Raw genomic sequence first — 16677 nt, 5'->3', positions numbered from 1 at the left:
GCAAAGGGCACCAAAGTATGAGGAGGGCTAGCTGCAAACCTAACATGGCAGAGAGGACAAAACATCGACCCCTTCCACACACCAGGGAATGAGGTTCAGACAGACTGAGCAGGCTGGGAATTAAACGTGGTGAATGGCTGTGAAGACCGAGCTCTCCCAGCTCAACAGACCAGACACCACTCTTCAAGTCAGCTTTGCCAAATGCCTTTATCACACAAGTAATAACACCAGGACCTTCTGCAAAGTCTAGTTCTGCATGGTCGTGGGTGTGTAAACAGACATTGCACTGTGGGCTGGGATTACTGCCCCTTTGCTGTGCTCTCCTACACTGACCCACGTATGCATCTCCAACAGGCTGCGTGCTCAGCACCCTTTACTCCATTTCTGAACTTTTCTACATCTGATTCTTTTCTGCATTCTCTTTTTACTATCCTTAGCTTCTATTTGACCCATCTGAACTAAAACTTGCAGATTTTATATGACTGTAGGTTGTCAAGGTCAGGGTGCACCAATGGGCAATTTATCTTTCTATCATGTAAATGCCTTGAGAAAGTAAGTCTTTAATACTTACACATGTTCAATGCATATTCCAATATATATTACAATGAATTATAATAGTTCTTGCCCATTAGAAAAAAAAAGGCTTTGTAACATCAGAACTCCTCTAAGTCATCAAGGAAAAAAGTGATTTACAATACTTTCAGCTACTTCTTTATTGTCAAAATGTTATTTATATTTGTCGATTTTTCCCCCAGGAAAGAGGTTGGATTAAATCATTCAGTGTAAGGCCTATGCCTCTTAAAAGTTTCAGATAACTCTTCAGTTTTAATTCACATTAGGAACTTAGTTTAGAACAGTCAACCACCAAGACAGTATTCAGCAAATTTGACTCAAGCTAAATTCAGTCTACTGCTTGTTTTTACATCTTTATGTGGCGTTTTTAAATGTCAAAAGATGCATATTTCATGACATATGAAAATTATAAGCAAGTTAAATTTTCGCAGTCTATAAATACAATTTTATCAAAACATAGCCATGCTGATTTTATCTATGGCTACAGCAGCAGAATTGAGCAACTGCAATAGCCCAAATGACCCACAAAGTCCAAAATACCATCTGGTCCTTTAAAGAAAATGTGTGCCAACCCGCAGGGCTGTCATTTAGTACAATCCGTTTAGTAACAAGTATATATCTAATGCAAACCACTACTCTAATACCTAAAACAAACTTCATGATCAGCTATTATATATCTACTAATGATTACTGTATATTCTAGAGTCTATAAACACATACCAGTGGCATGAGACTGTGATGAGAAGTGTAATAGCATAATGCACACTATGATCAGGAGAAAACACCGCAAAATAACCGCTCTACCGGGAAGTCCACAGAGCAGCACTTTCAGATTTCTTCCAAGATTGGAAAAAGATGTTTTAACGAACACAGAGCATTACAAAAGACTCTCCCGTCTTTTTCAGTACTTGAGGATTGAACCCAAGGGCCTTATGGCAAGCACTCTGCACCACCAAGCTGCACCCCTACTTATTTTAAAAGGTTTTAATAAAGGTAAAGACATTGGGGGTATTATCTCTTGTTATACATCCTTAAATATTAGTTTATAAAAATTGAAGGAATGTTTTATGACACAAAAATTATATAGAATTAAAAATTTCAGTATCTATATATCATATTGTGTTGAAGCATGTGTTTTCTGATGTTTATTGGTTTTAAGTTTAAAATATCCATTTATAAGTCTGAGAATGTAACAGAGCCCAGACGCTGAGTGTTGGGCGCAGCCAGTGACTGTCATAGCACATCATTCTCTGACAAAGGACCACGGGCTTCTCTAGGCTTCATTTGAAATGATCATTTCCTGATGTTTGCTTTAAATGGATATATAAACATTAACTGCTGCAATAAGCTTGTATATTTATGACTCTTCACAAACCAGATGCCTGAAACATCTTTGGATGACGGCCGGTGGCACTACTGTTTGTCAGGAATCATAACAAGACCACAGCTGGACACGTCCCATGGGTCACTCACTCTGACAGTCAGACCCACTTTCTCAGCTACCACAGGTCACACAGACATATACCGGGGAGTCAGCAAAGGGCAGAAGAGGAGGGGATGGAAAAAAGCAGTAATACTGAAGCATGATTTTTAAATCTCAAAACAATCTAAACAATACCTTTATCCAATTATTAATCATAAAACAGTCTTACTATTAGTAAAATATCTGTAAGGTGATTTCTGTACCAGTCGTCTTTATGCTACCATTGTTGAAAGAGAATTCAGCAAAAGGACTGGACAGTTAAGGCCCTAAGATCCCAGTGGTCTTTCATCTGCTCATCTGCATTCTCATCACTATGCATGAACTCTAATATTCCCGTCGGCACATACAAACTATATTGAGTATAAAGGTGAGCATGCAATTAAGGCTCCCGTTAATCACGTAGAGAGACAAAAAGAAGCAGGGAGAAGAATGCTCCATGAGGCATACTTTCTCCAAATCTCTACAGGCATTAGGATCCTTCTAGAAACACTGCTAACCATGTATGGTAAATTAGATATCCTACCACCAGGTTACTAGGTGAATAAAATCAAAGTATAAAGAATATAAAGATGTTAACTGTTTGCACTCAAAATTTGTAAATTTGGAAGAGATGTTTATTTTACTTAAAAAAGACTCATAAAGTCTAATAATTAGAAAAGAAAGAAAAAAGTGATCTTCACCAGTTCTGAGTGTTGACACCTCATACAAATAAATAAATAATAGATAAATAAATAAAGGTACACTTTCTTCAAGTTTGAGAAATTCTTCAAAAGACATATTGTGAAATGAGTTGTTTTCTGGTAACAACTTTAAGTATATCTGACAGATATAAGAATTATCTGCTGACCTTTAGGATTCAGGGTGGCTTCTTAAATATGAAGCAAAAACTTGAAGCTTCATCTTAAAAGTGCAAGGAACTGATGCTGCCAATAGACATCCAGGTGGGAAGAAGGCAGATCGTTGCCTGGCTGGCACCTTCATCCCAGTCTCACAGGATCCTTGCTAGAGCACCCAGCTAAGCTATGCCTGGGCTCCTGACTCACAGAGATTCTGGGGTAATGAGCATATGCTGTTTGGAGTAGTGAGAGTTTGCTATACTTATATACAGCAAGAGGAAGCAGAGCAAGCTCATCAGTTCATTCTTGCATTGCTGCGCCTTATACTCCATTGCACGGAAGCAGGACAATTACTTAGGTAGACAGACATATGTCTTTATGTCTCTGGGTAAATACCTAGCAGAATTTCTAAGCTGTGGGGCAGGTCTATGTTCACATTTATAAAGAATCGATGAACTATTTTTCGTAGCTGTTGTCCTATTATTTTATATTTCAGGCAGCAATTTATAAAAGGTTGAGAGAATTTACAATGGTGAAATATCAGCTCCACTTTTTGTCCATTCTTAAATTCTAATGTTCTCAGAAGTAAACTGTCCTGATAAAACATTTACATTCTCTATCTCCCAGTTTTATTCTTGTTTAAAAAAAAGTTTTAGGAATCCTAGTTTACTATGTTGATATAAATCAAGTCAGAATCAGCATATCAAGTTTTTAAAAACTAGTGTTGGGGGAGATGTTTACATGCCTCTGCACACATGATATTAACATCAGACACCATCCACTATGACCTTCCATTTAGAAGACGTGAGTGTGTGCATGTCAGGAGGTGCATGTATATGTGGAGGTCAGAAAACAACTCACCTGGATTGCTTCTCTCTTTCTGCCATGCGGGTTAGGGGATTGAACTGAACTTGCCACTTGGTAGCAAGTGCCCATTATCCATCGAATCAACTCACTGGCCTTTCCCTCCCTCATTTCTTAAGATGAGTCCTCTCACTGAACTTGGAACTCACTGACTGGTCAGGCTGGCTGGCCAGCAAGCCCTAGTATTCTCCCTTCTCTGCTTTCTAGCACTGGGTTATCGGCATGCAACACCACACCTGGCTTTTCACCTGGGTGCTAGGTGCTATGAGGAGAACAGGAAATGAGTGGCAACACAAGAAACATCTCATCTGGGGCTAGGATTGGCTGAGAGTGGGAATCAGCATCTACCCCACTGAAGGAAAAGGAGGTGTTGGCCGAGTTACTAAAGAGGTGGGTTAAATGTAACATCAAACAGTTAATTTAAGGGAATTTCATACAAGGCAATGAGTGAAGGAGCTGGGGCTGGGGCTTAGCAGTGCAGCTATGCCTTGCGTGTCCAAGCCCTAATTCAGTCCCTAAATCAACAACAGGAGAACAAAATGTCACAGACTTAGAAGAAATGATTTGACTTCAAATCTTGTAGCGGCTGTTAGCTTGGGGAAGGTTGTAAGCACTCGACTCAGCAGGAGGAACCAGGAGTTTAGAGACATTCTCACTGTCTCACCTATCCACAATTCCTACTGATGGAACTTCTGTGTTCTTCCAGCTATGGACCAGGGCTTTCCCAGCTTCCCTTCTCGAGGGCTTTCAACTGATACATGCTGCCTTTGGGATTGGATCCTCACCATCACTACTGAAAAATCCTCTCATTTCCTGCCTCCAATTCAGCCAGCATAAACCCTCTTGTCGCCCGCCTTCCTCTCTAGGTGGGACGACGTAACTTTCTTTACAGGTAACCTCCTCAAAACACCATCTCTGCTTACTTCCCCAAAGTCTCTCTTTTCTCTCCGGCTCCACCAGTCTACTGAACTGTTTTGTAGAGATCAGTGCTGGTCTGTCTGATCTAAGAGTAAACGGTTAATGGGTGACATGTTCTTCAGTTTCCTTCCTGATGACTGGCTTCCAGAATGGGAAGTTTTTCCTTTTTTTCCTAATTTTCTTGTCACTCCTCTTGTCTCCACTGCTCTAAACCCGACAAACAGGCTCCAGCCTGTCCCACACTTCCTGTTTGCACTCACTGTCTCTGTGACATCATCCAGCCTTTCAGGTTGCATTTGTTTGCTGGAAACTCCACATTTTTACTTCTAACTCAGATATTTCCATTGAATTCTTTTTTTCTTCTTCGAGACAGGGTTTCTCTGTGTCGTCTTGGCTGTCCTGGATCTCAGAGATCTGCCTGCCTGCTTCTCCTCCCAAGTGCTGGGACTAAAGGAGTAGGCCACACCGTCCGGCTCCACTGAATTCTTGACTCACAATTCACCATTTCTAATCGGATGCTAAATGGGCCTCTCAAACTTACCATTTCCAACACTGGTTTTACTTCCCTCCTAGTCTGTTTTTCCTGCTATAGTTATATCAGCACTGCATTTTCTCCAGGTGAGACTAGAAGGCTCAGCATGCTGACTAACAATCTCTGTGTCCGCTGTGTCAACAATCCCATTAGCTCTACTTTTGTGTTGTTCCAGAGTGTATCTACTTCCTTCTATTCCTGATGCTAACCTGCTCCAAGTCACATTATTCTTTGCCTTAGTATTAGAAAACGTTCTGTCTCCATGTTCTGATGTCATCGCCCTCAGTTCTTATAATTCAGAAGCGAGATAGATCCTTTTAACCATAACTCAGCACACAGCGGCTCCTCCAACTTCTCAGAGGCTTCCAGTTTCCCTGGAAGAAAAGGCTTGGGTCCTTAGGATAGTCCACAATGCTGCCCACCAGATCAGGCATTCTCTTAACACTCTAAATTTATCTCCCATAGCTTTCTCTCAAATCGGCTTCCTTGATCCCCAGGGAAGGCCTTTGCCTCAGGGCCATTGTGCTTGCTTTAGTGAGGCCCCTCTTGTTAGGGCAGGGACAGATCTTTCTTTGGTTTTTATGCAAAGAAAAAAAAGGTACCTTCTCAGAAAGGTCCCTCTGAATACTAATTAAAATTGTATAAGCTTTCAGAGTACTCTATTTGTCCCTTGCCTGTTTCATTTTCTATGGCCATTAGCATATATGTAGTTCAGTGCTTAATCCAGTGTCTTTCTCTCACTCCTGAATGTATGCTAGGGAAGTCAATAGCTTCCTAGATAAACAAATGAAACCCACACTATTTAACCCTTATTGTATGACAGCAGGCAACTGGTAGGTACCGGTACTTTAATGTTAACAATTAAAAATGTCAACTTTTATTCATCTGGTTTGAAAGCAGGTTCCTTTGGTGCTGGTATCAATGACTTCAATGTACAGCTCCCCCACTTCCCTGTACATAGTGCTGTATATATTTGCATGGTACAAAGTACTTTTTTTTTTTTTACTTAATTGATGTGTGCCACTGTAAAAGTGTTTGTGTTTCAGTATTTGGCTGATTCATAATTTTTAAGAATATGCCCCGTGGGGATCGTATGCTGAATTACTAGATCAGGACAGAGTCGTAAAAAGCATTAAAACTTCATTCCAATTCTCTGAAAGTCTCAAAGGCTGAAAAATTAGCCATTACCTATTTGTTTATTTATAACCTAATTTATTTCTATAAACACTTTAATTCTATACTATTATTGGGAAATGACGAACTAGGCTCATAAGAGGCACAAGCATTACTACTCGAGATTTGCAAATGTTGACAATCCGGGAAAATAAAGCTCAACTGCTCCTTCTACAAGCTGCCAACGTAGAGACTTCACTGCAGAAGAGAACAAGCTCTGCTACCCACCCACATGGAGCTGTCCTCTCGTAGTCAGGGGGCAGAAATGGTCGTCTCTGAAAGGGTATTTACAGGCACATGCTGCCATAGTGGAACATACTGCTCATGGCTGCCACATGGAAGTTCTCATGGCTATCACGTTGTGCCCACCAGGAAGTGAAGGCTCTAAATGTATGAAGCTGCAATTGAGCTAAATTTACTGGATCTTAGATGCTCTAGGTTAACCATGAATAAATACAGCATCTGAATTAGATGAGTGCCGTTATGATCAAACATGATAATGACTATAGCAAATGACCACAGGTAACACCTGCCAAGTGTAAAGCAAAATAGAAGACAGATATTGGTATTTCAGTTAAGTATTTTACTTTTAGTGTTTGTGCACATGTGTGCACATGCACCAACATGTGTGCACTTATACAGGCCATGGGAAGACACTGAGTATTCTATTACTCTTTGCTTTAATCTCTTGAGACGGAGTTTTGCACTGAATCTGGAGCCAGGCACGAGGCAGCACACGCCAGGGATCCTCCCGTCTCCACTCTAAGGTCCTCCTGATATATATATATATATATATATATATATATATATATATATATATATATATATTGGTTTTGAGGCAAGGTCTCATACTATAGCCCAGACTTTTACTATGTCGCCCAAGTTGACCTTGAGGTTGAGGCAATTCTCCCATTTCAGCTCCTAAGTGCTAAGATCACAGGCAAGAGCTGTTTTATGTAGCTCTCCACATCAACTTCTGTCTTCAGATAGGGGTCAAACATCTCTCCTTAATTTAAGAGGTAGTCACTTCACAGGTTCCTCGTGAGTTATATAAATACTTCAAACAGCAACTAATGTAAGTGTTCTCCACAAATTATACAGGAGAAAATGAAGACCCAAAATATGCTACTTTACCAAGTTTGGAAGTTAGTGAATGCTGGAAAAAGAACTCTAGTCGGGGGCTGTGGAATGCAAGGGCCAGGCATGAGCACACTCCTGTGTCATACATGGTAGGAGCTTGCTCTGCCTGCCTCACCTCCAAGTCCCAATGGAGCCTTACAACTCTTGGTGCCGGACATGCACTCCCTTATTAAAATTGTTACCTTTACAAATTTCAAATAAATGCAATGGTCCAGAAACAAAGTTGTAAAGTGTTTCCATGGAGAAGTAATTCTATGTACTCTAATTTTATAGCTCATTAAATGTTTTGCCTTTCAGAACACCCTATTAAAGGTGAACACTTACCTTCCCATTCTGTTGGGATGTCTCCTGCTTCATAGTCTAGCTCCTTTCTGTTTGCTGCTTCTACAATTCTTTTCTCTCGAATAGTCTGTCCTGTAAGATCAAATGAACATTTGACATGAGCCTACACTACACCATGACAGGTTCTATCTTCTCTTTTGATTATTGTACACCAGTTTATATGTAAAATTATTAAATTATCAGCAAAAAGAATAACTTTTACTTAGAGTTATATGAAGAAGGCAGTTCTGAAACTGCTGCAAATTTTAAATACTTTCTAGCATTGTATGCAAAATTAATTTTTGTAGAACAAATCTAGATTCTATTTAAAGAAAGCAAGCAATTAGTCCTCCAGGACACTACTAATAAAGATATAATGAAGTGTCTGTGTCCCCAAACTCACAGTGTACGTATTACAGGAGTCCAGCTGTTGTGACTGCCTTAGGGAGCTAGTTCACAGCCCTTATTAAGTATGTAAGAGACCCAAGACCTTACTGCCTCTCTCCTCCCATTGTACGCAGGGCTGCACTCTGTTCCCATAGCACTCTAGGTTAGATTCTGTGACCAAGCTGGTTCACTACCTCAAGGAATGTAAGGAAAGAGAAAGATGGAGAAAAGCTACAGGCAAATGCACAGAACCAAAAAGATCATAAACCACGATGCTTGTGGAGGTCACAATTTATTATCAGTTGTCTTCCTCCACCACTACACACCACCTTTTGTCCGTCTCTTTATTTTGTCTCTCATTTCATCTGGAGCTCCTTTATTTGGCAAGGCTAACTGACCAAAGGACTCCATGGATCTGTCTTCTCAGAACTGGGTTTGCAGTTGTATGCTACCACAGTTGGCTTCTTGAGTACTGGGGATCTGAACACAAGTCCTCATGCTTGTGTGGCAGGCATTTTACCTACTAAGCCACTTCCAAAGACCCAAGATGCATACAACTACAATGGGTTACTAAAAACTATGCCTGTACATTACTTACTAAAATGTCTGAGAATCAGAATACTTATGTCTTCATATAGCCATTACTTAATACTAAGATACAAACATGTTCTTTTAATAACAACAGCTAAATAAAGGGCAAAATCATCTAAAATACAAAACAGAACACGTGTGGTCTATAAGCTTTTAAGTGTATGTCAGTAAGTTTGGCACAGGAGGAAGAGAGGAAGGTATGCGGCTCCCAGGAGCACCAATAAAGCATATTTGCTATAGGTATATCTATGACACAAAAATTAGCTTTTTGTTCCTATTTTTGTCTATAAATTTCATGTAAGGTCTTCAAATAATTTGAAAATACAAGTCACAGCTACTTGCATATGTATGGATGGAAAAACAGGCAGAGTAATTAACGAGCATTTCTTCTTTTACTTTTTATCTGTCTGTATGTAAATGCAGTGTGTGTGTGTGTGTGTGTGTGTGTGTGTGTGTGTGTGACAGTAGAGGCCAGGGGAGGGTATTGGGTACCTTATTCCTTTAAGGCAAAGTCTCTCCCTGAACCTGGAGCTTGTCAGGTTAGGCTGGAAGCCAGAAAGGTTATGGGGGGCCCAGGGCACAGAGAGAATGAGACTTCAGAGCACACAGTCCAAAACCTACAGTCAATTTGCTTGTTCTTTTCCTTTTTTTTAAAGTCCCAACCCTGCCATTCAATACGCCATACTTTATAATATTCTAATTGACATTCTTGATTCAGTTGACCTTTCTTTAGGAGTCACTTTTACCTAGTCCTAAAAGATTCCCATCCATATGCTTACTGTGTTTTTAGTTCATAAATACATTAAAATAGATACAGAAGTTATAAATCCAAAGAGTCATCTAGAAACTCCTTAGGTAACCATTCTACAGAACTCATTAGTCTGTCTAGACACGTCAGTAACATATGAAGGGCACAGAAGCCAATAAACCAGACTGGAGAGTTTGTGGATAGGCAATGTCTAATTTAACATCAACATTTTGTTTATAATATATTTACTCTTCATTTTATAACATTGTGTTACACACAATTATCTTATAAGTCTAAAAAAGGCAGGGTCCCAATATGACTAGATTTTAAAAGAGAATACAAAACTAATATTTATGGTATGTCTACCACATATGCCAGGCACTGAGTTAAGTTTTACCTCTGTAAAGTTAGCATACAAAGTGTTGGATTGCATTACAGCATTTTCATATACATACAGATGCATGTATACATACGCCAGCATGCTTTTTCACCATGTGGATCCTAGGTATCAGGCAAGTGCTTTTCCCAGCTGACCCATCACACTGGCCTTGTTTTTTGAAGCGGCGTCTCGTGTAGCCCAAGCTGGCCTCAAAGTCACTGTGCAGCCAAGATTAACCTGGAGCTTGAGTTCCTCTGGCTTCTCCCTCCTCACTACCAACTGGGCCACACCCAGCCCTTTGTTCCTATTCATCTCACTCACAGCTCTCCCTGTCTTCCTGCCTCCCCGGGCTGGCCCCCTATTTCCCCCAAATAGGTCTCCACTTCAGCTTTCTTCTTACACACAGTCTACCTCCCTCCAGCCCCACCCAATTCCCCTTCCTTAAGGTATTCTTTCACTCTCATGGCTCCTTTTCTATTTTATTTCACACACACACACACACACACACACACACACACACACACACACGAGACAGAGAAAATATGGTATTTGTCTGAGTATCTTATTTTGTCTTATTTTGCTTAATACAATCTCTAGTTGTGTTCTTTTTCCTGTAAATACTGTTTTATCTGCCTTTACAGCTGAACAAGCTCCCTTTGTTTATGGGGACATTTTCTTTGTCAGTTCCTTTAGGGATTGATAACTAGGCAGGTTCCATTTCTTAGCTGTTGTTAATAGTGAGGCAGTACACACGAGCGTGCGAGTGTCTCTGCGGTGTGCTGACTTCAGGTACACCCCAGGGGGGCCAGGCCCTCAGGCAGTAGTTCTCCTTTTAGTTCTCTGCCCAGCGTCCACCTGGCCACACCACTTTACTCTCCCATGAGCAGCGGACAAGGTTTCCTCTTTCGCCACATCTTGCCAGCATTTCTGTCGTGTGTTTTCTTGACAATAGCTATTCTGACTTGGGTGAGATGGAAGATGAAAAGAGTCTGAATTTCATTTCTCTGTCAGTTAAAGATATTAAACACTTTTCAGATATTTAGTGGTTCTTGTAGTTCTTCTTTGGAGAACTGTTAAGTTCATTAACCGACTTATTGATTGGACGTATTTAGGGAATTAATCTTTACAGCTCTTTATATAGTCTAGAAATTAGTCCCCTATTTAGACCTAGTTGGCATTTATTCATTTCCCCATCTGCAAGCTGTCCCCTCATTCTGGTGGTTGTCTTCTTTATTATAATAAAGATCATCACTGTGTCTTTTCAGAGAGTCCTTGCCATTCCTACACCCTCACATGGTGCAAAGCTTCAGCTATTACACTTAGGCCTTTCCCACCCCTCAAATGCCACAGCTCTATGGAGCACCGTTAGCTTCGTGAGGCACCATTATCTTAGTTTATAAATAAAGACATGGCGGCCTACAAGAACTTAATTCATTAATTTGAGATAAAACCATCAGCAAACAAGCTCCAGGAATGTAGACCTGGTCTCAGTCCCTGTAACTGAACTTTTATGTATCTATAACTGTTCATCTGTAGACCTGCACATCTCAGCTGGTAAATGCTAAAAGCAAAAGTAACTGCTATCTCTAAAACAATTAAAAATGAAAACCGCTACCCTTTACCAGATTTTAAGGATGTAGAAAACATTCCTTATATCAGTTAAGATAATAATCACCAAACACTAACTGCAGAATACAGGCAACTGTCAGAAAATATAAACCAAATAAAATCCCATCACCTGTAATAGCCTACTACAAACACTTAATAGACTATATATAGATACACATACCAGACAGATACACACACACACACACACATACACACACACACACACACACGGTGATAAGTGTATATTCGTGCAGAAGTTTTCTGATGCAAAAAATATGAAATTTAGCATGTCATTCTCCCTACCTTAAAAAAAATTTCAATATCCAGTTTGAGTATGTTTTGACATTTTGATGAAAAGAAAGCTCCTGTGTATGCTAACATTTTCCTCCCCTCTGTTGTGTTTTAATGTGAAGATAAAAATAAAACTTGCCGCTTTAAGAGTTTGCAGTCAAACCCACAAGTGTAGTTCCAGACCCATGACTTGTGAATGCGTTTTGTGTACAAGCCACCTTTCCTGGATACATGTTGCTACCATCCCTCATCAAATAAGCCTCTCTTCACTGCAAATGCAAACCATTGCTGGACACAAGCAGAGAGCAGCATTTCACGGTGAGCCCAGCTCTAACGGTGACATCAACATCACAGCTGCTGCATCTATGGCTCAGGAACCCGGTGAAAGAAGGGGTGAAAGGTTGTGAAAGCCTTAACACCAGTGGCTTAGTCATTTCTCCACTGCTGTGACCAAACACCAGGACCAACGCAAACATCTTTTCCAACAAGGCCGCACCTCCTAACGCTTTCCAAACAGGTCAACCTATTGGGGACATGAGAGCCTGAGAGCCATTCTTATTCAAACCACCACAACCTGAAAGTCCCCTGTGAAATGGTTTCTCCTAGAAATGGCTGCATTCACAAGATTGGAACAGTGGCAATATCAGTGGACATGTGTATGAGAAATTTCACAGGGTTCAACCTATAGACAAAAAAACCAGGTAACCAATAACTACGGGGAGGAGAATTAACTTCTGCCAGGGAGGAGCCCCTTATTGGATGTTAAATGCAGAGTGGTCAGTCTCTCTGACCAATGCACACAAACAACAAAATGGACTTAGCAGGTTGTATTTATATATACTTGTGTAGACACATACACACATACATGAGTGTGTATACATCTGTATGTATGTACACGTATGTATATATACATATGTACATACAGACATATACATACATGCGTGTGTACATATAATATATATGTAGCAATAATAAAAGACAAAGAAGCTATCAATTTGAGTGGAGTGACATGGGACAGGTTCAAGGGAAGGTGTAGCTACAAATATTCTCTGTCTCACTGAGACCGGGTTTTCTCTACCTGCCTGTTCCTGAAGTTACTTATGAAATAACCACTCTGAGAGTTAATATTATATACTCTTTGGCCTATTAGTTCAGGCTTATAAATTAATTAACTCTCACATCTTAAATGAACTCATTTCAATTATTTTGTATTTTACCATGAGGCTCATGGTTTGTTATCTCTTGCTTCTTAGGCAGCTACATGGTGTCTGCCTGACTTTCCCTCCTTTCTTCCTCTATCTTTACTTGGATTTCCTGCCTTGCTATGTTTTGCCCTGCCATAGGCCAAAGCAGATTCTTTATTAACCAATGGTAATAAAACATATTCACAGCACACAGAGGGGAAACTTACAACAGTAATGTAGTGGGAGTGTGGAAAGAAGGAAAAGGAGGTGAAAACTGATAAATTTTCTTTCAACTGAAAACACATTTAAGACACACAACAACAATAAACTGAATTAAAATAATACTAAAAGAAAATTTAAGTCAATTAAAGAACATGTATCAGGTATGCTATTAAAATTTAGTTTTACAAATTGAGGCATAACTTTGAGACCTGAGGAAGAGATAAAGTGCAATAATACATTTAGCAGATTGTTCGCCAAAGAAGTTCTCTCCTTGGGAGACAAAAATCTACTACAGCCAAACAATGTTCTGTGTCCCTGGTCCTGCAGCCTGCCTGTCATCTTTTTAAATTCTGACTCAAAAGAGGAAGGAATACTAGAGATAGTAAATTGTTTTCATAAATTTCATGAAATTATCAGGCACACACCTTCCCTTCCATGGTGTCTGTGTGTGTGACTGAAATGCCAAGCCACACAACCACTGACAGAGATTCATCTAAGTCCTTTAATGTTGGATAAAGCTCTACAAAACAATCAATAATCAGAATATGTTTGATGGGAAATATCTGATGTTTTTATTGCTTTATGCACCATTTTCAGAACACAGATGTCATTGATAGTTGTAAGGTATTTTCCCAAAGGATTTCATGGTTTTGTTTTGCTAGGCAAAGTGCTCTGCCACTGAGCTACAGTTCCAGTCCCATTAATTCTTATCAGAAAAGATCTTTAAGAAAATTTATAATTGATTTTCTAACAATTAAGTGTATGTATACAATGTATTTTCATCATTCTTACTTCCCAGCGCCCTCTCTTACTCACTCCTACTCCTGCTTAGCTCCTTTCCCCAACTCATCCCCCTCCTACAGTCACGTCCTGTGTGTGGTGCATGTGTGACCCACTGAGTTTAGTTAAGGTTTCTGGCATGAGTATGGGTTAGGGGGTTTTTACTGAAGCACAGGTTGTGGTGATATTTTGTTTATGCTATAACATAACAGCTTGCCTGAAGATCAGAGGGCAGAGCTATCCACAAGTTAACCATAGACGACTGGAGGGCTGTACAGACAGGAAGTGATTATGGCTGGGTGGAGAGAGGAAAATAAGGTGGGAGGAGACAGGAGCTTGGTCCTTTTTTTGGATGAGGAGTTAGCAAAGTAAGAGTTGACCATGGCTTGCTCCTTTGTCTCTCTTATCTTTCAACATTTACCCAATATTTGACTCCAAGTTTTCAATTTTTGAAAAATTATAACGATGTGGGATTCCCCTCTGTATGATATGAATATGTTTTATTAGCATTGGTAAAGAAGCTACTTGGTCTATGACAGGGCAGAATAGAGCTAGGTGGAGAAAACTGAACTGAATGCTGGGAGAAAGAAGGCAGGGTCAAGGAGTCGCCATAGAGTTGCCAAAAGAAAAAGACACTGGAACCTTACTGGTAGGTCACAGCCTTGTGGTGATACATAGATTAATAGATGGGCTAATTTAAGATGTAAGAGCTAGCTAGGAATATGCCTAAGCTATTGGCCCAGCAGTGTTAAGATTAATATAGTTTCTGTGTTATTATTCAGATCTGGATGGCCGGAAAATGGAAAAGCAGCCTCCCTTTACAAGAACTCGTGCTATAATAGGCAGCTTACAAGTAACTCCACCACAAAAAAAAAATTTACTTGGCCTCCCCTAGCAACTATTAATTGACAGTAGCTCTTCAGCTAGGTGTGGGGACTCCTGTGTCCCTCATGATGGAATGTTGAAGGGCCTAATCTTGTGCATGTCTTAGGCAGGCAATTATAGCTGTTATGGGTTCATGAATTCAATAGTCATTCAAATCCAGAAGCCAGTGTTTCATACCACTCCTATCCATTCAGACATATATATGTATTTGTGCTGTGTGTCTGGGGAATAATGGCAAGGAAAATGTATTCATGTTTGATACAGATGGCTTAATTTAAAAGCTGTGTTTTCATATGACCATTATAATTCAGTATGGTGGTATATTACACATGTAACTTCCAGAATACTCCCCTGTGCATTTAGGAGAGTTATGAGGCTTGGCTATTTAAGTCATTTTCAGTACTTTGCAACTGCAGCTAATGCTGTAATGAATACTTGTATGCATATGTATTATTAATGCAGTCATTCTTAAATATATAAAAGAGCTCCCATGAATCATTAAGAAAAGACCAACAGTAAACAGTAAAATATTCCAAGGACATGAACAGATAATGCAGAGAAAAGAAGGACAAAGGCATATAGGATGAAATGCCCAGTGCCTGCACAAAAATGGCAATTTAGTGCCCACTGGAGGAGCTAAACTCGGCAACTTTTATAGGCAACAGTTTAGAAAAAGTTGTCAAAATTGCATGTACAATTCTGGAAATTTTATCTATATATTCTCACTTATTTGGAAAGATATATGAAAACGTTACTCATTGCAATACTGTTTATAATGGCAAAAGGCTAGGAATTACTTACACATTCTTCAATACAAACTAAGAAAAGATTGGGCTGTACCCATTCTCTGTACTATTTCAGGGGTATTAAAAAATAAAACTAATGTAAAAGAAGAAAAGCAAAAGGTGCAAAATTGGAAAAGAGAATGGTGATGGGTCTTTTGTGTTCGTGTGCGGAAGCTGAGGCAGGTTACGAAGGGAGAAAAAAGTGATATGCACAGCAGTCTGAGCCATCTGCTGCCATCCGTGTCATCTGTCCGTCCCCCAAATCTTCCTACACTTTTGCTTGTACAGCTAAAAGTGACCCTGGAGGACTGCTTCAGAAACAGACTCTGGACTGCACCAGAGAGAACTGAATGGCCAAGAGCCAGGATGAGAAGGGAGACACCCATACTTGTGCCTACTCAGCACACACGCATGATGCACCCATAAATGTGCCAATTCAGCACACACGCAATGTCTTCACTCACCTGCAGAATCTAGATTTTAAAGTAGTAAAGATGAACATCTGGAAAGAGGAAAGGGACTTGTGGTAGGGCAGAGAGTCCCACAAGAAATGACTGCAGGTAAACTGTACCACACATATGTATCTGCCTGCCACAACGAAACCATTTTCTACAATGAATCTATGCTGAAGAACTGCCAACTTTATTACAACACATCCTGCTTCATGCAGTCTTAGTTACCCTGTAGGCGAACAAGACTACTGACAGATCCCTGTGGCAAGAGGCACCAGTGGCCCTGAAGAACGAGGGCAGACTCGTGCATCTTTTCCTGAACCACCACTCCTTTCTTTATCCACCCTCACAGGCCAGGGCAGACACTGGAGTAATCTTAAATCTTCAAATTTCAGTGCTTCAGGTATTTCTATGATGAAGACCATGAACAAAAGTGATTTGGAGAAGAAGTGGGTTTTTTTCATCTTACAGCTTACAGGAAGGGAAGTCAGGGCAGGAGCTTGAGGCAGGAACTGAAGCGGAGAC

General features: G+C 40.1%; 1 protein-coding gene across 1 annotated transcript in view; it reads right to left on the bottom strand.

The window, feature by feature from the left end:
• Ndufaf2 (NADH:ubiquinone oxidoreductase complex assembly factor 2) overlaps positions 1 to 16677 on the bottom strand; it is a 110162-nt gene that overhangs the window by 35245 nt on the left and 58240 nt on the right. Inside the window, exon 2 of the mRNA XM_038322625.1 lies at positions 7844 to 7933. Within this exon, the coding sequence (XP_038178553.1) occupies positions 7844 to 7933 (90 nt within the window). The remainder of the gene's footprint in view (positions 1 to 7843; positions 7934 to 16677) is intronic.

The sequence above is a fragment of the Arvicola amphibius genome, chromosome 3, assembly GCF_903992535.2.
Source record: "Arvicola amphibius chromosome 3, mArvAmp1.2, whole genome shotgun sequence".
NCBI classification, from domain to species: Eukaryota; Metazoa; Chordata; class Mammalia; order Rodentia; family Cricetidae; genus Arvicola; species Arvicola amphibius.
This window is presented reverse-complemented; position numbering and strand designations above follow the sequence as displayed.